This window comes from Moschus berezovskii, chromosome 12, assembly GCF_049115385.1.
Source record: "Moschus berezovskii isolate FMDL1 chromosome 12, NW_MosBer_1.0, whole genome shotgun sequence".
NCBI lineage: Eukaryota > Metazoa > Chordata > Mammalia > Artiodactyla > Moschidae > Moschus > Moschus berezovskii.
In genome coordinates, this window is record NC_142471.1 from 86359188 (window position 1) to 86382030 (window position 22843).

Genomic DNA, 22843 nt, shown 5'->3' on the forward strand with positions numbered 1-22843 from the left:
CAAATTCCTCCTTGGTTCAAAAGCTAGATTGCTCAGTCTGGCACTCAAGCCCTGACTCACCCAGACACATCTGAAGCCACTCTGAACCAGATTCCCCAGTTGGAGAACTGGGCTGGAGAGCTGGGAGGGGGCCTAGGGGCTGAAAGCTGGCTAAATTGTTGTCTTCCCCGCAGGTTTTCTATTGGGGATGATCCTTTTCATCTACCTGGGTGTTGCGGGTTCCCAGGGTGAGAGAGGGGTTGGGAGGTGGAGTCTTAGAGCTTTCTGGTTCCTTAACAGCAGTCCCCCCTCCCCCTCCCACTTCCTTCCTTCTTTCCTCTCCTCTGCTGTCTCTCCCGTCCCAGCCTTCTCCTTTCTGGAAGCTTCTTTCTCTCATTCTGCCCCCTGGTGGTGGTGATGGTGGAGGGGCGCCATCTGGAGTAACGTGGAGGAGGAACACCGCGGGTTCTTTTCTCTAGTCCTGCCCGCTGCTCCATCCGCTTCACCCCAACTCAAGTCCATTTTGTCCCCAGAGATGGCTGCTGGCCTGGCCCTGCCCCAGTCTGAGCCACCATTCTGGACTTGAACTCCCAGTTCACTTTGGATCCCCGAGTTCTTGGGGTCTTTGTGTGTCCGCCTCTCAGCTCTTCTCTTATGCCCGGCGTTGGTCCTAGCAGGCTGTTGGCAACAAAAGACGCTACAGTCGTGGTGATTCTTCCATCTTTCCCCCGTTGGAGCTGGCTGAGAGCCATCAGCTGGGCAGCCTGTCCTCCCCTCCCCGGGGACCAGTGCATCCACTCTGAGCTCTCGCGTAAGCCGCCTCCTCCCCAGTGCTCAGCCCTCACGCCTCTTTCTTTGTTTTTTTTCAGTTTTACAGAATTTTTGGATCCCTTCCAGAGAGTCATCCAGCCAGAAGAGATCTGGCTCTATAAGAATCCTCTGGTGCAGTCAGACAACATCCCCACCCGCCTCATGTTTGTAAGTACCGGGGATTTCATGGCTATTGGGACCACTCCCCTGAGTGGGAGCCACATGGGTTTTCATTTCTGTTTTTCCACCCCCTACTGATGATGGCGAGCAGCCTGACAAATTAAAATTCAATTACAGATCAGAATGGTTCGCTGCTTGGTCATGTGAGAAGCAACTGCTGGAGGCTTTGGAATAGAAGGGCCCTGCTTACTTGAGCTAAACCCAAACTGTTTCCAAATACTTAAGAGTAGAATAAGATGAATGACTAGTGAACAGAGTTGCCTGCTCCATATTCTTTTAAAGCAGACCTCGATTTAGCCATCCTCAGACACCATTAAGCTGCTTTGTTAACCGCTTTTCTGGGCTTGGCTGGTCAGTTAACCGGTGATGAGACCACTGTGTGTGACTCAACTCTGGGTAGTGTCTCTGATCCTAGGATAAATTAGTGAACACCCAAATAGTTGGTGGATATATTGGGACTATTTTTACATCTTCATTCTTCCCCGTGTTGATTACAGCCTTTTACATTTCCCCTACTTTCCTGGTGGCTTGGATGGTAAAGAATCCATCTGCAGAGCAGGAGCCCTGAGTTTGATCCCTGGGTCAAGAAGATCCCCTGGAGAAGGGAATGGAAACTCCAGTACTCTTGCCTGGAGAATCCTATGGATGGAGAAGCCTGGCAGGCTATAGTCCATGGCATCGTAAAGAGTGGGACATGGCTGAGCGGCTAACACTACTATATGCGGGTCCCTTGCTGAAAGCTTAGGAAGGATTATCTCATTTAGACCCACGCTGATTGAGGGTGGGAGGAGAAGGGGACTACAGAGGATGAGATGATTGGATGGCATCACCGACTCGATGGACATGAGTTTGAGTAAACTCTGGGAGTTGGTGATGGACAGGGAGGCCTGGAGTGCTGCAGTCCATGGGGTCGCAAAGAGTCGGACACGACTGAGCAACTGAACTGAACTAACTTTCCCAGTGAGGAAGATGTCATTATTGTCTGAATTTTGCTGGTGCATACCTGCATCCCAGAGAGATGAGAGAGCTTACTCAAAGCCACACAAGCTAGAGAGTGGGAGAGCCTAGATTTGTACCTGAGCAGCCAGTTTGGAGTCCCACTCTCAGCCAGGAGGTTGTCCTGCAGTCTGGAGTTGAGTGTTCAGGACTCCTTGCTAAGGCTCACCAGCTCCTGGAGAGTTGCTTTAAGGCCTTTCTGTGGCAGAGGAAATATTGAAATTCCGTCTTGTTACAGAACAAGAATGTAGCTTTTGGATGGGCAGTGCTATAGCTTGAAGCTTTTGCCTATTGACCAGCTATCATGTGTCCTGTCTCTGGGAACTCAAGTGTGTGTTCCAGAGCTTTTATAGAGCACATGAGGGATATTTTTGCACTTTGAAAGAAATCTCTCTGATATGGGGAGGAAATCTTGTTCATCAGTGATTGGAAAGATCACCGATGATTGTTTCAAAGATGACTGGAAAGATCTTTGTGTCTGCAGACATCCCCAAGTGTCCAGAACACTACATGAACATTGCAGTCTTATTTTTATTGCTTTTTCATAATTACCTTCCTGCTGGAAAATAAACCAGATTCTTGTGAATATCAGGGAAATTGAATAATGTAGGGTTCTTGTGAGTTGGGCATTATTTTCCAACTGTGTATTAAAATCAGATTTTTTTTCCATTTCGGTTCCAACTCACATCTTCCATAAATCCTAGAAATAAAGTAACTAGCATGTGCCTCACTAGTTTACTCCATGGTTTTAGTAGGAGGAGCGTCTGTTTATCACTTATCCCCATATTCAAAGATTTCACATTTTGTGTGCTGTAAAACCCAATTTGGAGATGACTGTTCATATGGGATGTTGTGATGAATCTGTGGCTGTGTCCTAGATTTATGAACAATGGATTGTTTTGAAGTCTAGATACAAACGCCTCAAATACCCTGGCTGCAGACACAAATAGGATGGAGCACATTTGCATGTTGGCAGTGGAGGAAAGGAGACAGTAAAGGAGTTATTCAGTGCTGTGATTCTCAGAGAATAGAAGGGTATTCAGCCACAAACACTGATTCATACCCCTTAATCTCCTAATGAAATAAGTTCAACCTTTTGTTTTGTTAATAGTTGTTGATGAATTTCATTCATTTGATCGCAAGATTTAGTTCAATTCCATAATAACACAAGGAAAGCAGTAGACACATTTAGAATATGTAAAAGCAAAATGAAAAATGCTTTGTCACCACATAAATTAGATTTGTTCTCCTGGGTTTCATTGAGAGTTTAATACAAGATATCATTTGTCTGCTTTTGATCTCTACAAACCTTATGGTGTTTCTAAAAGAATGTATAAGAGAACATATTTTCAATGTTTTTTAAAAATCACTTGGCTTCCTTAGAAAGCTCCAGTTTCATTCTGTAACACATAAATAATCCTGGGGTCTCCTCTATTTTTGTTTAGAATGTTTTAATCTAAAGGCAAACTTGCTAACTTTCTAATAACCAAAGTGTTTTTTTAAAGGCAGCTGCTGTGAATCCAGGTTTCTTTGCAAAATCAGTGTCTCTGGAGTTTTGCTTATTTGTGTGCCTGTCTGTTTTAATAGAGCTACTTGGTCAAATGTTACAAAAATATTATCAGAAGGTTAGGGAATTACGTAAGGAGTAAATGGTAATGACATCACCTGGAAGCCACTGCCTGGCATTTTCTCTGTCTTTGGCACCATCAGCTAAGCTGAGTGTATCTGTCAACATGAAACTTGGGTGTGGTTGGACGTGGGATTCCAAGAGCTTGTTTCCCTTGATGCCCCTGGGCTCCTGTGGGCCAGAGAGGAAGGCTGAGAACTCTCTTCTCACACGCTGGATCTTGACTTTAACATTTCCTGGATATTCCCAGGCTGTCAGCCGCTTCCTTATTCAGAAGAGGCCATGCTTCCTTTCTGAACATGTGGAGTGTACCAGCACATCCTTGAAAGCCTGCTTTTTGGTGTAGGAAGGCTCCTCAGTTGGTATTCAGTATTGCTTTCCAGCAGCCTGTTTGTTGTTGCCTGTGGTGTCTTTGTCCAGAGAACACTTCCAGGGTGAGGAAAGCCATAGGAATTGCAGGTGATGTGAAGTCAAATCAGACTTGACCCCTGCGGGCTCGTGAGGACGATGGTACCCTGAAGCAAAGTGGAATCTGAGAAAGAGTGGCGGAGAGGCTCAGGTGCGCTTTAGGGACGTTCATCCCCATCCTCATCATTGTCCTGCTCCTTCTCATCACCACGGTAGTCATAACAGCAGCTAGCATCTCTTGAATATAGTAACTGTGCTCATCACTTTACAAATAGCATCTCAGTGAATTCTCAGAATCCTTTGAGGTTGGCACTTTTGTGATCCCATCATTTCAATGGAGAAAATGAAACTGTCATGAGATTAAACAGCTTATCCCAGGTTTAAACCGTCAGTGGCTGGACCAGGGTCTGAACACCACTGATCAGAGTGCAGACACTCTGGGAGCCATTCAGCCGTGCTGCCTCGTTGGGGGTCGAAGGGAGGTGGACAGGTGGTGAGTGCAGCCTGTCACACACAGAAGAGCAGGTGTCAAGGAGCAGACACCGTGGAGCCAGGCTGTGGGGCTCCATGAATGGGAGTCTGCTTGGAGTCCTGCATGGTGACGGGGGCAGTGGGAGGCAGGGGTACAGGCAGAGTGTGGAAAACTTCAAGTTAGTTAGTTATTACTTAATTCAACAGAAAATTATAAAGCACCTTCCTAGAGCCAAGCACGGTGGTGGGTAGTGGAGGTGCTGAGCTGAGTAGGTATGGTTTCTAGTCTAGTGGGAACAGAGACATGAACCCTCATGAAAACCCTCAAAGGACAGGCAAGATTCAGGGAACTGAAGGAAGAGGAGGTGTTTCCCAAATTCTTAATTTAAAAAATCTGCCCAAGTTCTATCCTTTGCCCAAGATCAATCTTTTTCCTCTGGCCATGACGTGTCCAGAAGAGTTACTTCCATAGCATATTACTGGTATTGTGTTGATTTAATAACAGGAGCTTCTGTTCTATAATAGGATGCTATGCTTCGAAGGAAGACAAAAATAAAATCAGTTTGCGGGGAGGAGGGAAGAAAAAGAGACCAAGCTGGCTCATGGTAGTTGAGTTTTTAGACACTTTTGACAAGTCTTCGCTCCCAGCTCAGTGACAGGCTGTGATTGTTTGCCCACCACAGAGCCCTTCCCAGGTGGCCGTGTGTCTTGAGTTGTTAGAAGCACCATGCAGCGCACACGCCTTCCTGTTGGATGCTGAAAATTCAGTCACTTTGGGCCCATTTTTTTGTCTGATGTGACTAACTCTCAGTGACAAGCTCTTCTGTGGTGAAAACATTCCAACTCCAGGTGCCCGGGCTGCAACACCTTTGGTGGTTAAAAGCTCTTGTCTCTTCCCTTGAGACAAGCTTTATGTCTGGTGTCATGCTTGGTGGATTTCCAGAAGCATCCTGGCAACACCTTATATAAGCATCCAGGGGTCACCCATTGTCTGAACTGGGGACAGACGGCATGTCCTGTGTTGGTTTTTATTGGTGGATGCACAAGGTATGGCTCTTGTGTTCTCCAGCTCCCACTCCTGGTTGGAGCCACGGGGCTCCCACACGGCACCCCATCTCCTGTTCGGTCAGAACAGTCCAGCTCAGGGTCATCCCCAGCAGGCAGCCTCTGGAACCTGGGAGGAAAAGTCTTCCCAAATTATAATTTCTCTGGGGTTCCAATTCTGTCTAATCTTAGACTATGCCTTCTGGGATTGTCTTATATTAATAGCAGGCTTCTCTGGTGGCTCAGATGGTAAAATGTCTGCCTGCCATGTGGGAAACCCGGGTTCAGTCCCTGGGTCGGGAAGATCCCCTGGAGAAATAAATGGCTACCCACTCCTGTACCCTTGCCTGGAAAATCCCATGGATGGAGGAGCCTGGTAGGCTGCAGTCCATGGGGTCACAAAGAGTCAGACATGACTGAATGACTTCACTTTCCTTTCCTTTTATGTTAATAGCATTTATGTGCTAAGATTCTTAGTTGCTCAGTCTTATCTGACTCTTTTCGACCCCAGGGACTCACGCCTACCAGGCTAATCTGTCCATGGAATTCTCCAGGCAAAAATACTGGAATGGGTAGCCATTCCTTTCTCCAGGGAATCTTCCTGACCCAGTGATTGAACCCAGATCTCCTGCATTGCAGGCAGATTCTTTACCATCTGAGCTACCAGAGAAGCCACCAATAGCATACATATATATGTGTGTGTGTGTGTGTGTGTTGTTGTTGTTCAGTTGCCCAGTCATGTCCGACTCTTTGCGACCCCATGGGCTACAGCAGGCCAGGCCTCCCTGTCCCTCACATCTCCCAGAGTTTTCCAAGTTCATGTCCATTGTTTCGGTGATGCTATCCAGCCATCTCATCCTCTGACACCCTCTTCTGCTCTCAATCTTTTCCAGCATCAGGGACTTTTTCAGTGAGTCAGCTGTTCGCATTAGGTGACCAAAATACTGGAGTTTCAGCTTCAGCATCAGTCCTTCCAGCAAGTATTCAGGGTTGATTTCCCTTAAGATTGACTGGTTTGATCTCCTTCTTGTCCAAGGGACTCTCAGGAGTCTTCTCCAGCACCACAGTTTGAAAGCGTTAATTCTTCGGCACTCTACCTTCTTTACAGTCCAACTCTCACAACTGTACATGACCACTGGGAAGACCATATCCTTGACTATATGGACCTTTGTCGGCAGAGTAGTGTCTCTGCTTGTCAACACACTGTCTAGGTTTGTCATAGCTTTCCTGCCAAGAAGCAAACTTCTGATTTCATGACTGCAGTCACCATGCACAGTGATTTTAGAGCCCAAGAAGAGAAAAACTATCATTACTTCCACCAGAATGGAAAATCCCCATGGATAGAGGAGCCTGGAGGGCTACAGTCCATGGGGTCACAAAAGGTCAGACATGACTGAGCAGCTCAGCACAGCACACAGCACTGTCGTTCTCATATTTGTGGTTTGACTGTTGGTGGGGTTGCTGCAGTACTGTTCACTGTTCAGTGAGCTGCTGTCTCCTCTTTGAGGGCAGTGGCTGGCCTATAGTGCCCAAAGTGAGAGGAAACCAAAAGCCCAGGACTTCTTCATCCTTAAGCTTAACTTTGGACTTAGGTAACCTGGGGCTTCAGCCAGCGCGCTCTCAACACTGAATGTGTGAATCAGAACTGATGCAGTGTTTCTCAGTCACCAGAGTCCTTTGAGATGCCTATTACACAATGTAGATTCCAGACCTGTCCTATCAGAGGGTCTGAGGGACACAGCCTTGTAACAAACGCTGTAGGTGTGAGAGACTCCCAGACACCGGTGGAGACTCACAGATTTGCTGGAACTCTTCCCTCACAAGTGAGTGTTGCCTTTTTCAGTCACCCTGGGTAAATCCTCTGCTTCTCTGCTCCAGTTCTGAATCCCCTTTTGTGCAGCTCCCCTGAGACCCGGGCCACACTCTTCTGAACACCCTCTGTGGCGACAGGACTTACTGATGTAAGTCGTTCAGGGCCATGACCAATAAGGAGGCTCATCAAGCTGGTTACTACCGTTTGTGGTCAGAAAGAAACCAACCTGTAAGGAGAAGGGTTTTCTCATGTCTCATGAACTGTCTGTGAATATTGCTCCCAAAAAGGAGTCCCCAAGATGCTCTGAGCTCTCACGGTCTGGCTCTTGCATCTCTGCAGGACATCTGCAATTATTTTGATAGACTGTGTGCATTTGGAGGAATTCTGATTTTTTTTTTTTTTTAAAGAAAGTAAAGTATCTTCCAGTCATGCCTTAGTCTTGTTAGAAAGCCCCCTTTCCAAAAAGCAACATTGATCAGTGCCCAGGTCGAGACTTCCCGAATTGTGAATACTGTTGGTTAATAGTTACCATCTCCTATGCCCACCCCTCCCACCATTGTCTGTGAGCCCGGCTGTAGATTTGTGAGATATTTAATCCCTTTTGTTATCCTGAGACGTTATAATCAGAAGGAAGTAAAACAAATATTGTATGCCAAAAAGTTCATTCAGGTTTTTCAATAAGACAGAATGAAAACCCCAAATGAATGAGCTTTTTGGCCAATCCAGTACCTTTTTTTTTTGATCATTGGAATGTTGGGGAAAAAAGTACTAATTATAGAATGCTGAGTAAAGACTAGATAAGGGAGGCAGAAACCCTGGCCTCTGAAGCCCGTCTTGCTACTTCCCAGCCGTGTGTCCTTGGGCACAGCACAGAGTCCCCAAGCCTGGCAAAGACTGTCACGAAGCCTGCGTGAGGATTTAAGAGACCCCAGTACTGGATGGTACCCAAACATGGCTCCTGCCTCATAGAAGTTTCAGCGATAAGAGTTGTTTGCCTCTGAATCCCACCAGCTTGATTTGTTAAGTGCACACTGTACTCCTGAGTGCTTTGGTCTAGGGGAGGGAAGGGAATGGAGGAAGAGATGAGGAGAGACTTCATGTCAAGGGACTAACCTCTGCTTTGCAGCAGAAATGAATATTCAACCAAAGAATACCAAAGGGGAATGAATAGATAGACTCCAAGCAAATACCACGTGTTCCCATGTTGCCAGAGCGCTGGACTTGGGAGGACAAGGGTTCTTCCACCCCTCTGCAGGGGAGGATGGGAGGAGGGTTACTGGCAAAGATGTCACTGTAATTATAGACTCTTCTTTTCTATTTAAAAAGCTACCACTTTAAACGTGGCTCCCAGAAATTATAAATCAATTATAACCCATAATCAGACCTCTGATTTTTCAAGTCTGTGGAGTCTCTCAGTATAGATATAAATCCTTCTTAGTGTGAGGTCAGGAGTTCAGTGAGATCATTCAACTAGTGAGTCCAAAGGAAGCTAACTGGAACTAATTATCAATCGGCTTTCTGATACCAAACTACTGCCTTCATAAGGGATTATTTGTTGTTTCTTCCAGGCAATTTCTTTCCTCACACCTCTGGCTGTTATTTGTGTGGTGAAAATTATCCGGCGGACAGACAAGACTGAAATTAAGGAAGCCTTCCTAGGTAGAGTATTCCCAGTTCCTGCTTTAGGGGATGGGGCTGAACTTGATTAGATTACCAGATTTCGAAAAATCTCAGTTGCACTCGACTGATTTTTCTCTTGGTCAAATAAAGCTTGGTAGACACGAAACAAAGTGTTTAGCCCTTTTAAAGAGCCAGTGTGTGATAAGTAGCTCATCTGCGTGCCAGCCCATTGTCGCTGTCCCTGGTGCTGAAAATGCATGTCAGGCTCCTCACCAGAGCTCTGGGCTTCCTAAGCACTTCGGAAGGATGGCTCTTGGCTGTAAGGCAAAGTGAATATGAAACTTCACCGCTGACTGTCCAACCCCACATTTGTGGCTAATAGGCCCCCAGTTGGGACAGTTCAGACATCAACCACAGACTCCTTGACCAGTCATCATTGACTGGAAGCAAAATGTGGAAAAGCAGATGTAAAATTTAATATAAATTGGAAACGAGCTCCATAACTCATCACCACTGTGGGGACACTTTGGCAGTTAATCAGTTGTTATTATGTAAGGAATGCTACAATCTTCGCTGTTGAGTATGACACGATGCTTATAAATTCTCCCGAAGCTGAGCCGTATCTGCGTATGATAGAAGTTTGATATTTTTAGGGTTAAATCCATTTTTTTCTGATCTGCATATTAATCAAAAGACAAAGTAAACGACAGTATGAAGAGAAAGCAAAACTATTTGGCTTGTTTAGGAAAATACACTCCCCGGAAGCCAGGGTTTTTAGCTTTTTGGTCATCAGGAAAACTGAATTGGGTTTATTTTCTGACATGACGCCTTGACGTTATCCAAACCCTCACACACACTGTGTTGTTGGTGTGTTGCGTAGGCTCACCATTTAGTAAGGTAGTAAATCTGGAAATATGAGATTCTTCACTAAAGATGGTATTTTTTAATTACTGGACTTTGAGGAAATGAAAAATGTAGCAAACTGCGGTCTTCCCTGTTCTTTGTAAGGGAAGGAGGGTGGGTGTGGGTTCTAGGGTGTACAGAGCAGTGGAAGGACCGGGGCCGTTTCTTACATAGCCAGGCTTTGGTTAGGCTCTGTGTAGTTGCAAAGAACAGAATTCCTCTCAAATTGGATCAAATAAATTAGAGGTTTGGTTATAGGACTATAACAAGCAGTCTTCCGGACCTTCAAGAATCAGAGGGGAAACCCTGGTGGGCATGGAATAGGGATCCAGGCCATGAGGCGTGGAGACGCCCGTTGCCTTCTACCCCCTCTTCTCTGTGATGCGTCCTTCCCCTCCTCTGAGTCCCTGCCTCGGTCACCTGTGAGGACCTTGTCTGTTCTGCCTGCATCTTGGTCTGTGTGAGGCTTGGGCTTGTAGTGGTGGGTGCCCCTGGCCCACGTCTGTGTGACTGCTTGGCTCCAGGGCCGCCTGCAAGTGTCACCTGCACTTCCCAGGTGGAGACTCTGGACTTGACTCAAATCTCAAGCCTGGATGCAAAAGTCCCGAGTCTCTGGCCAGCCTGTGGATGCTCTGCTTGAAGACAGGTGTGTTCCCCAGGCTACTCACCTGTGGTTTGAGGCTCTGGTCATCACATGGTCTTTGTTTCTTCAGCTGAGGTGGTGGAAAGGTCAGGTTTTCCAGGAAGGGTGTAGATGCCCTCCCTCTTGAGGCTCAAGCAGCTGGGTCAGCGTTTGGACAGATATCACTGTGGCTCCCAAATGTCCCATTGGGAGCCCCTCGCAGTTGACCTGGAAGTCTTTTTGCCTCAGTTGTTATTCTAGCCACTCCTCTGACACTGAGTCCCTAGATATGTGGCTGTGTGTAGGAACTGTCTTTCATGGTTACAGTTATAATTTACTGGCTGTTTTTGGAGCTGGGAGATTGTTATGGCCTTGAGGAGCTTGCAGTTACTTTCTCTAGACCTTTTCATTCTCAGCTAAATCTCCCTTAGGATGACACTTCAAAATTGTACACCATACCTGGCCTCTTATATGTTAATAGAGAAGGTGGAGTTAATTGGATGTTCTGTTTGCCTAAATAAATGAGAGACTGCCTTGTAAAAATGATGAAGAACCTCCCTTTGTATACAATTTAAAAAAATAAGTTGCCACTTTTAGGAAGTCTTGGAAGGGGCTGGAGGGAATGATCTTTCAAAACCAAGGACAGAAAACTAGGTGTAGCTTTTTCTCCATTATCTGGAATTCAGGACTTTCTCAGTGAGGGTGGTTTGGTCTGAGGTCCCTTCTTTACTCAGGTGTCTTCAGCAGACCTGGACCCTAAGAACGCCCCTTAGCTGCATGTCCACAGCAGCCTGCTTTGTGCATCTGTTCGTGTGCAAGTAAGGCTCACCCCACCCAGAGATCTGGCTGCTGAACGGCCAAGTTGGTGTTAATAGCAAACCCTGTTTTGGAAGGACTGCAATGTTGAATTCCTGACAACAACAAAAGTGACAGCAACAAAAGCCCTCTACTCCTCTGGGGGTGCTTGTAAGCAGGAGTACCCTCAGTACAGGCCACTTGCAGGCCAACTCACATGACACATAGCTTTGCATTTCTTTATCAGAACACAGTCTGGCTTGTCTTTCTGACTCTCCTCTCAACCCCGCAGTGCCGTGAGATGCTGTCGATGCAGCCCTTATAAACCAGATGCCTTGGATTCTTGTTAATCAACAAGCCAGCCCCCCCGCCATGGTTGGGATCATTCACTGCCTGCTCGGCCAGCCTTTCATGCCTCTACTGTCAGCCCAGCCTTCCCTGTGGTGTCAGTGAGAGGTCCCCTGTCTGGGTCCCCTGGAGGCTGTGCTATGCAGATGAATGTAGTAATTGGTTTACTTTACTTCCGGAAGGCTGTGACGCTTTCCACGCAGATCCTTGCTCTCTTCTGTTTCCTTCAGGCTTTTGGATCAGGGAGGGAAGCTGCCAGCTGTTGGTGCTTCCATCACAGCCACACCTTTTCTAGCTCAGCCACTTGAAGCTTTTCAGAGAATTGCTCAATGGCAAGCCACTCCAGTACTATTGCCTAGAAAATCCCATGGATGGAGGAGCCTGGTAGGCTGCAGTTCATGGGGTCGCTAAGGGTCGAACACGACTGAGTGACTTCACTTTTTCACTTTCACAGTAAACCCAGCTGGGGCAGAGGCTGGGGACGTGTATGGTGTTCTGGATTGATGTTGTGGTCTCTGAAGTTCCCCAAGGGCACTGGGAGGTCAGCTAGTGATGCTTGTTCCTGGAGACCTTTTCTGTGCAGAGGCCTTGCTAGGACCAGGAGGAGAAGGAGTTCAGCCCTGCTGGGAAAACACAGCAGTGAGCCTGTGCTGGACCAGCCCTAACAAGAAAAGACCCCTGTCAACTCAGGGCAACCTCACAGCCTGTTAATTGTTGTGGCTTTGGGAGAATCCTGCGGCAATGATGGCCCAGGGAATTCTCCCTCCTCTCTGCAAAGGAAACCTCTCAGCAGTGCTCCAAGCTTGTGAGAGAGAAGGGAAGCCAGCGTTTTAGGAAGGAAGGGTCTGTGCATGCAGAGTATAATCAGCAGATCTCTCCAAGTTCCTCCATGCTTGCTTCCAGGTTACACACCCTGTTGCATGCTGAGTGTTTTAGTGGTAGTCCAGTGCTGCTGACTCATGCGCCGCTCTGCATCGGGGGACCCAGCCCTCCTTTCCAGATATTGCAACGTGGCCCATCCTCCACTTTGGGGACTCGTTTCCCTTTGACAAAGGTGTTCATTTGAACTGGTCCCTCCAATTCTCTCTGCTTCCCCGTGAGTTGGTACAAGCAGGTGGGTTTTTTGTCTCTGTCTCAGTGACCTGTGCCCTTGGTGACTTTGTGGACTGTTCACAGTCCTTTCCATTTGTAGAATAACACATTTGTCTCCCTTAATGATCACGAACTGCTCCAGGCAGCTCCTTCCCGAAAGTGGCCCTCCACCGCTGTTTCCTTACATAAATCTCAGCTAGTATTGAACAGTTAATACTTGCCAAAGGGAAACGGTAACTCACATGCTTTATTATTCAACAAAGCAATGGAACGGGGCATCGATAGGTTTTTATTGCTTATGCAAAGCATTTGACCTTCCATCGCATCGACTTGCCTTTTGTATGGTCTTGATAAACACAAGGGAGAGATGCAGGGACCTTGCAGGGAAAACTCCATGACTCACTTCACCTGCATCCTTTGGACAATCTGTGCTTCATCCAGCAAAGTCCTTCCAAGCTGCTTGGAGAAATTCCCCAGGCTGTCTATTTTTGAAGAATGTCATCCAGAAGTGCCTACTGTTTTAGGTGGCAGAAAGAACCACCTGGACAAACCTTTTCAAACACCAGTAATGAGGTATTGAGACACTTCACCTTCTTAGAAATAGTGATTTGTTTGATAACAAGTGGACAGCCGTCAGCAGGGGACAGGTCAACAAGGAGGTAATGGCTGAGTGGGCACGCCTGTATGCAGAGGGATTCCTGCAGCTGCTCTGATTAGAATTATGTCTGAGAAGGTTGCCAGAAGGAAATAAAATGTTATGTTTCTTGCTACCAGTAAAAGAAATTCTACATGCTGTAGTATTAAATCTGTTCTATCAGGTCAGAACATGATACATGGGCTGCTCTGTGATATTGAAAATTTCAGTGTAGGAGGAGAGATAAATTTCATGTCATAGGGGCTTGGAATTTTATGAACTTTCACTCTCCAAAGGCCGGTTCTAATTGTGTTTTACTCTAGCCACTCAAATTTGCCTCCTTTTTAAAAAGCATTGGTTCATATTTCTATGGTCATAAATTAAATAGTGTGATGGAAAAGTAATGATGATGATGGTGGTAATGAAAATGATTGTGATTTGAGAGCCAGCTGGTTATGTTTCTGTTTGTTGGTTTTGTTTTGTAGCCGTGTCCTTGGCTCTTGCTTTGAATGGAGTCTGCACAAACACTATTAAATTGATAGTGGGAAGGTAAGTTCCAAAAAGAAACAAGTGGTGGCTTAGAGTCTCAAGGTCAGCCGTGTACAAACCTTGGCCACAGGAAACTGGATGGAACAGATTGGAGCTCATCTGGTTTTCCCTTAAATTGTTGTCCTTCTGGGATTTCGGTCCTCAACTCAGATCTTTCCTCTCCTTTGAATAATGAACTCATCATTCCAGTAAGCAGGACATCAATAATAAAGAAGTATCTAATGACTAAACTTTTGGGGGGACCAAAGTCAAGAAAGCCATTTCCATTTCCAGCCCACTGCTATTCCAGGGCCTCACCAGACACCCACTCACTTGTCAGTTTTGGCATCTGAAAAATAGATATACTTGCTTATTTATCATTCTGGGATAAGCAATATGGATTAGTATTTGAGCTGTGACTCCTGGCACATTTCTCTTACCCTCCTGGGAGATGATTTCTATTTTCTCTTTATCTTGCCTTCTCCCCCAGATGCTCTGGAAGTGAGCTAGTCTCTGTAGAGGAAAACAGTCAAAAGATCTGAGTTCGAGACCTGACTTAGGCCCTGACTAGCTGTTGGCCTTGGCAGGTTGGTTTCCCTCTCAGAACCTCAGTATTTAGTGATAAGGTATTTGGTGTTCAGAAGGGAGGCAATGAGGGGGCAGAGGATGGCTATAGATTGGTCAGCGAGTGACCTCGGGCTGCATTGTCCTTCTGGCTTTCCGTGCTTAGAGTTGCTGAGGGCCCAGTGAACTGCTGACTCCCAGGTCCTCTCTGAGGCTCTGGTTCAGTAGGTGAATAGTCACACTTGGAGAAACACATAGGGGAGAGACAGCACACCGACAGTTCTGATAGATTATTGATAATCAATATGTTACAGATCCTGATAGATTGTTATTGGGCCCAGATCCCAGAGCTGGAGGACCAGTGAGCCCTTATAGTTAACAGTGAGAACCGTATGAACTGTAACCCAGATTGTGCAGAAAAGGGAGACTGTGTTCACAGTGTAGGAAAAACCTCGTCCATGGCGGGCATCTGGCAAAGTTAGCTGAATTCATGCGAAGAATCCGCCATCACTCATCAGAGTGAGAAACTGCCCTTGAGTGAAGTGGACACATGTGGGGTGGGGTGTGTAGGTGCAGGAATCCAGTTGCCAGGGTTCAGAGCTTGTCTTTGCTCCTTACTGGTTGTGTGTGACCTTGGGCAAGAGTGTGATCTTTCTAAACCTTCATTTTCACACGTGTAAAATTAAGGAAGTTCCAGGACCTGCCCCAGGATTGTCGTAAGAATCGTACGATGTGACCCATGGGTGGTACTTAATGCTGAGTCTGGTATGCAGTATGTACTCAGTACATGTTAGCCGTGATTGTGGCAGGTGACGTGGCCTTGGGGCCAGCTTGTCCCCTGCTTCCTTCCCCCACAGCCTGGACCAAGACCTGGCCTGGTGACTGTGTGCCAAAGGTCAGAACTGAGTTTTCAAGTCTTCTCAGTGAAACCTGCTCTTTAAGGAAGTGTAGGCAGTTGGCCATCAGATTCAAGATACAGAGCCATGAGGAGCCTGGAGGCTTGGATCCTGGTAGCAGCCTCCGAGTAGTGGAGCCATAGATGGATCTATGTCTCCATCTTTATTTCACCAGCGCTATGCTCAGGTGGCTCCCGGAAGTCATCTCACTTGACCCTCAGAACCTTACTTTTGTGTAGGTGTTGATATCCCTCTTTTACAGATGTGGAGACTGAGGGTGGCTATGTGACTACCCAAGCCATAAAACTAGTAAGTGGCAGAGTGGGAGTTCCAGCCCAGATCTTTCTGACCCTGAAGCCTGAGCTTTGCCTAAGCCCACAGTGTCTTCCGGTGGGGGCTGCAGTGTTGATGGCAGAAGAAGGAACTGGGGCAGCAGCAGGGGTTGGTGGGATCAGCTGGGGTTTGTTTGTGATGGCAGCATTTTATATTGAAACTGTCCATGGTGTCTTTTGTAGACCTCGCCCCGATTTCTTTTACCGCTGCTTTCCAGATGGAGTGATGAACTCGGAAATGCACTGCACCGGTGATCCCGATCTGGTGTCCGAGGGCCGCAAAAGCTTCCCCAGCATCCATTCCTCCTGTAAGTTCCCTGGTTGGGAGACTCTGATTTCTAGGTCATGTCTCCTGATCACTCTTTCTGGGAATTCAGGTGGAGGGAAAAGTGTTGATACCTGAATGTCAAGTGTAGTTGACTTTTCTTCACTGCAGGGCAGTTGTCTTAGAAACAAGACATTCCCCAGGAAGAAATAAGCCTGAGACCAAGACTCTGAAGTTTACAAAACATTGCATGTGTGGCTCTTGTCAGCTCAGCAGAGTGAAACTTGCGACACTTTACCCTCTGGCAGTATCCATTCAGGATCCTGACAGTGCAAGGGAATTAACCGTGTTCCCTGGGACCTTATGCCTTTCAGCTCAGTGTTCTCTCTAGTTTACTCCTTCAATGAAAGTTTTGTGTGTGTGTGTGTGTGTGTACTGTACCAACATATAGCATATATGTGTGTGTATACATGTACATACACCCCATCGCCCCTAATACATAGTCTGATTATAGGTATGTAAGCTGGGACCAGCCTTTAAATAATGTAAACCAGGCGCAGTGTGGTACAATGGACAGCTCGCAGGTCTTTGAAGTGTGACAAATCCTGGCTATGCAGATACAAACTGTGACTTAACCTCTCTGCGCCTCAGTTCCTGCTTGTAGACTGGGAATGATAAGGCCTCCGCTGGTAGTTGGAGTGAGGGTAAAATAAGTGATGGTGATCCTGACGTTTCTGGAGCATCACCATGCCAAAATGTTTCAGTGCATTATCTCATTTAATCCACTTCATGAATGTCAAGTACTTGGTATCATGCTTTACATAAGCCAAGCTATCCATGTCAGAGTGTCCTGGTCACATCTTATTTCATTCCATCAGTGTTTACCAAGTGACTCAGGTGCCAGACATTGTGACAGGTGCTGGGGACATGGAGATAAATGAGCCATGGCTCATGTCCTGGGGAGTCCGTAGGTAGTGGCAGGCTGTGTATTTAGGCTGGTGATTCTGAAATCCTTGGAGAGGAACCAGGCCCCCAGGTGACCACTTCGGAGAGGACTGGCCGCTCTTATGACTTGAAGTCCTTGATTCCCCATAGGTCGGATCATTGTTTACCTTGGTCAAGCCTGTTACCCTCATCCTTTTTCTTTTTTCTAAGTAGCTAATACATACCCTGATAGTGGCTGGACCAAGGAGTAACTGGATGGCCTTTCCTGCAGAGTGGTAGTTGGCCATTTTTGCTCTGAGTCACTAGAGATAGGGCCTGTCAGCAATATCTGGGTGCCCGGCACTCTGAGTGACTCTCCATCAGCCTGTGCCACAGCTCTGCCAGGTCCGGTTGTCCCCACTGTGTGCACAGGGAACAGGGACACGAGGCTTCGACAGACTCAGCAGATTTTTCAAGGACACTAGCTGACCTTCCTGCCAGCCTCTAATGTGATAGTGTCTTGGGCTTTTGGTGGTTAAACAGCAAATACAACAAGGTATTCACACTTTGGCCACCTGATGTGAAGAACTGACTCATTGGAAAAGACCCTGATGCTGAAAAAGACTGAAGGCACGAGGAAAAGGGGACGACAGAGGATGAGATGGTTGGATGGCATCACCAACTTAATGGACGTGAGTTTGAGCAAGCTCTGGGGGTTGGTGATGGACTGGAAAGCCTGGCATGCTGCAGTCCATTGGGTTGCAAAGAGTCGGACATGACTGAATGACTGAACTGATTCACAGTCCACGTTCATTTAAATGAATGACTCTTCCCCCCCCCCGACCCCCAGTTTACTGGAGACTTTAGTGGATTGAATAATGGCACCAAAAATAATTTGTCTAGATCCTAGCCCACAGGACCTGTGAATGTGACTTTATTTGGAAAAAAAAGTCTTTGTAGATGTAATTAAGTTAAGGATCTCAAAATGACTTCATCCTGGCTTTAGGGTGGGCTGTAAATCCAATGACAGATGTCCTCATAAGAGAAAGGCAGAGGAATATAGAGACTTAGAGACATGGGGAAGGAAGTCATGTGAAGATGGAGGCAGGAATTGAAACGATATAGTTGCAAGCCAAGGAACCCTGGAGCCACTGGAAGCTGGACGAGGCAGGAAGGAGTCTCCCCTCTTCAGAGGGACTGTGGGCTGGCTAGCACCGTAATATGGGACTTCTGGTCTCCAGAACTGGGAGGGAATACATGTCTTTCATTTTCAGCCCCCAGGTTTGTGATGATCTGTCACAGTGTTATCCATCAGGCTTCTTGGCCTTCCCCAGTCGATAGGAATTGACTGGACTCTTGCCTGGAAAATCCCATGGACGGAGGAACCTGGTAGGCTGCAGTCCATGGGGTCACGAAGAGTCGGACACGACTGAGCGACTTCACTTTCACTTTTCACTTTCATGCATTGGAGAAGGCAATGGCAACCCACTCCAGTGTCCTTGCCTGGAGAATCCCAGGGATGGGGGAGCCTGGTGGGCTGCTGTCTATGGGGTCGCACAGAGTCGGACACAACTGAAGTGACTCAGCAGCAGCAGCAGCAGACAAGAAACTCAGGCAAGTTTACTGGGGGCCTACTGCAACAAGGGAGAGCGAGAACAAGCAACAGGTTCCCTTAGTCCCTGAGCAGGGGGCGAGCTTGTTCCTTATATGGGGTGAGGGTAGGGGTGTGTCCAGGGACCAGGCCGAAGGGGTGGATTAGTTGTTTTGTCCACCCCTTAGGTGGTGGTGTGCACAGTACCCTGCTTTTGCTCCCAACACTCTGTGCTCCAGGCTTCTCAAAAGTGGCCTTGGATTTCTTGGTCTCTTTGTATCTTTTGTCCAGAATTTGCCCCACCTGCGCATGTACACAGTCACCTTTAGTCCCATACAGTTTCTTTGTATTTTGTTGCTCAAGGAGAGGTGTGTCCAGGTGCAAGCATCGCAGCACTGCAGCAAAAGGTCCCAGGTCCCAGGCCTCTCTCAGCAGCAGCCCCGAGTAAAGGAGGAGGCGACTTAGACTGAACACACTTACTGGTTAACAGAGCTGGTCTGGCTTTAGAGCCTTGGAGGTGGGGCAGGGGAGACTGGCAGAACGTGCCTTCCTGAGGTTAATGTGGCCAGGGGCACAGCATGCATGAAGGCTTAGGGTTCACGGTGCTTCTCGGCTCTAGTCGTTCCTGGTCTTTATGGTCGGGCATCTGTTTGGAATAATCACTTCCTCTCTGAAGTCGTGTTTTAAGTCAGTCTGTTTTAGAGATCGTGTAGGTGCCAGTTGGAGGGAGGCCTGCTGTATTGATTTCCCGTCTCCTTGTTATCAGGAATTCCCTGGCTGGGATTTTTTAGATGTACCTGGGATAGTATTCACCTGGGGCCGGCTTCCATCTGTTCTTCATCTGTATCCTTGCGGGGTCACTCAAGTTCTCTGCTGTTTGAAGACACAGTTCTGGTCTCCCAAAGACTTGGTGCTGCGCTTTAAGACGCTTTTGAAGCGTCTTAAAGTTATTAGCAGTAAGAAGTGAAACGCTTTGGGGAAATTTTCATCCTGGTTTTCAAATGGACTGAGGACTGCAGCACAGTTTTGTATCTACCGTTGTATCTGAACTCGGGAAGGAAATAGCTCTCATGTGAATGACTCAAGCTAGGAGACTGCTGGATTGCAAAGAGTAGTGGTCAGGGCCCTCAGAAGTTTCTTTTAGTGGCACACCCCACCCTTGTCAAATGTATTTCCTGATGGGTCTGCCCACCAGCTGCCTTGTCCACTGGGAGGCTGATGTCCCTTCTGCGCTCAACAAGCTTTCTAACAGAGGCTGTTACTACCTTTTGCTTCAGTTCAGTTCAGTCTCTCAGTCGTGTCCGACTCTTTGCGACCCCATGAATCACAGCACGCCAGGCCTCCCTGTCTATCACCAACTCCCGGAGTTCACTTAAGATGTGCAAAATGTTACAGATTTTTACTCTTTGGCTGACAGAATCCTCCCCAGCCTCTACTCTTTTGGTGAGTATTTTCCTCTGCTCTTTTTTATGACAGATCAGTAATCGCTAGGAGTTGGACACGACTGAGTGACTTCACTTTCACTTTCATGCATTGGAGAAGGAAGTGGCAACCCACTCCAGTGTTCTTGCCTGGAGAATCCCAGGGATGGGGGAGCCTGGTGGGCTGCCATCTATGGGACCGCACAGAGTCGGACACGACTGAAGTGACTTAGCAGCAGCAGCAGCAGCAGTGATTGCCTTGCAGCCAGCTGCCATATCCACTTAGAAAACCATCAGTGCTGCTTTCTGGATTTCTTACTGTAGCTGATAGGAACCTAGAGGTTGGTGTGACTTGTTGCTCCCTAGAGGAGGTGGCGGACCTCAGAAGGGGTGACCTCAGTGGACTCCCGTTTTGATACACAGGCTCTTTCTACTTGAGTGAGTGGACCCAGGGGTTCTGACCAAGGGCTCTCTGGAGACGAATCCCCCATTCTGGGTAAACATGGGTTTGCTTCTGCTCTGTTCACAGATAATTGGTGACTGGAAGGTAGTTAATGCCCACATGTCATCCTGCAGAACAGTTGGTTTTCTTTGAATAGAAGAACAAACACTAGTGTCTTTTGGAAACCAAAGATCTTTTCCTTAGTTTACCACAAGCGGTCAAACAGCACTGCCCTGAAGGGCTCGTGTGACAGCCTTTCAGCACACGGCGTGTGCCGTGGTAGCCGTGTTAGGGGACTGGCTCTGTGAGGCACAGCTTCAAAGAGCGAGTGATTTCCTTCAGAGTTTGGAGAAGCTTGGGTTTTAAAGTGGAGAAAGGCGATGTGGCTTCAAAGCAGGGGTATTTTGAAAAGAGAACTATCTTTCATCACATTATCTCAGCTTTTGATTGGGTGTTGTTTTAACTTGCAGAAAGAGGATTTCAGAGAGAAAAATTGGGAAAAAAAACCAAAAACACCTTATTATTACCAAGTCAAGGTATTAAGAAACTTTTTTCTATAAAACAGTGGGAATGAATAAAGTGATACTGTATTCTGGGGTCAGCAAATGACAGCATGTGCACTGCCTGTTTTTGTAAATAAAGTTTTATTGGAACACAGAGATGCCCATCACTTACATATTGTGTGTGGAGGCATTTACTTTTTAATGGCAGAGTTGGTAATTGCAAAAGAGACCTGACCCACAAAACTACAAGCATATTGTCCATACTCCAAACACATAGTATTAAAAAGCATTACTTCAGGGTTCCTGGTGGGGGACAGAAGAATAGGCCAAGTTTTTAGGGGTTTTTAGGACAGTGAAACTACTTTATATGCCACTATAATGGTGGATGCTTGTCATTGTATTATGCATTTGTCGAGACCCATAGACTATACAGCATCAAGATTAAACCCTAATGTAAACTGTGGGCTTTGGGTGGTTCTGATGTGTCAGTGTAGGTTCATCAATTGTAACAGCTGTTGGAGGATGTTGATAATGAGGGATGCTGTGAAGGCGGGTGGGGGGCACTTGGCATCTATAGGAAGTCTCTGTACCTTTTAAAATTTGCTGTGTACCTAATGCTGGTCTCAGAAACTTAGGTCTAAGAAAAAGGCATCACTAAATCAAGACCAGTGCACTTGAATTGTGCACACAGGTGTTTCATTGGTAAAGAACTCCACTATGGAATGAAAAGGAGGGATTTAAAGGGTGGTGGTGGTGTTCAGTCACTAAGTTGTGAAGTATAATCAGTGCTTATGGGATACATTCTTTAAATGACAGACAGAATTTCAAGATCTGACTGATGGTGATTTAACAGACTCTTGTGCACTTGGTGTTTTGCCGGTATAGTTTTGCTGTTGAAGAGGGTACAGGTGCTCTGAAATGGCCATGCCCTGTTTGGGGTCCGGGCAAATGCCAGGTCCTTTCACACCGTGCTCTGGGTTTGGGGATCTGGGAATTCCAGCGCAGGGACAGGGAAAGCCTTTGGAGATAAAGCTCTTTCTTCTGTCATTTCCCAGGAGAGTACACATGAGCAGGTGTTTGCGGTCATTTATGTTTGAAGTATCTTTATGCCACTCTCTGACTGAGTGTAGAATTCTAGGTTGAAAATCAGTTCTGTGCAGGATTCTAGTTTACCATGTGCTTCAGAGAGACCCTATGACATTCCCTGCTTTTGTCTTGCTTTTCTCTTTCTCTCTCTGGAACTTCTTAGGAGCCTTTATCTCTGGTCGTCTGAAGTTTCACAATGAAACTTCCTGGGAAGTGCCTTCCTGGGATTGTTTTTTCTTTATATTTATTGTTCTGGTCTCTCAGTAGGTCCTCCTACTCTGGAACTTTGTCTCCCTCCCTCTGTATTCCATGTTTCTTTTCTCTGGATCCTGTGTTAGGCTGGTGTTAAATCTCCAGGGTTGATTTTATCTTTTAATTTTATATCCTACTGTCTTTCTCTTTGTGTTCTTGTTCATCTCTCTAGGAGAGTTTAAAAATTTTATTTACCAATGCTTCTATTGAATTTTATTATTTTATTTTGTATTTTTAATTTCTAAGAGCTCTTTCCTGAACTTTGATTTAACAAAAAAATAACATCAGGTTCTTTTTCTCACGGGTATACTCTCTCTTTTCTCTTTGGCTGCAGGCGTCATCTGCTCCTCGTCTTCTCTTGATCTGCATGTTTTTTGGTATCTAGCTTTCCTTACATATCTGGCAATCTTCCGCTGGATGTTCTTATTTAAGGTGGGAGTGCGCTAACTGGACAGAGCCAATGAAGTGGGCTTCACTGAAGAGTGGGTGGGAAGCGAGCTGGGGTTTCACTGGTTGACCCTGAGTGCTAGCATCTGGCATTTACTTAGAGGCTATTCTATTCACTGGCGGGAACTCCCCTCCCCTTCCCCAGTCTCTGGCCGGGTGTATATGAATTTTATTTACCAATGCTTCTATTGAATTTTATTATTAAAATAATAATAATATTTTATAATAATCTCCAGGGTGTATATGTAAA

General features: G+C 46.6%; 1 protein-coding gene across 2 annotated transcripts in view; it reads left to right on the plus strand.

Moving 5' to 3' along the window:
• PLPP4 (phospholipid phosphatase 4) overlaps positions 1-22843 on the plus strand; it is a 167818-nt gene that overhangs the window by 84725 nt on the left and 60250 nt on the right. The window contains exons 2-5 of one of the 2 annotated variants that reach the window (XM_088842539.1): positions 849-957; positions 8897-8987; positions 13828-13891; positions 15846-15970. In XM_088842539.1, coding sequence (XP_088698665.1) covers positions 849-957; positions 8897-8987; positions 13828-13891; positions 15846-15970 — 389 coding nt within the window. The remainder of the gene's footprint in view (positions 1-848; positions 958-8896; positions 8988-13827; positions 13892-15845; positions 15971-22843) is intronic. The other variant, XM_088842540.1, reaches the window with a different exon arrangement.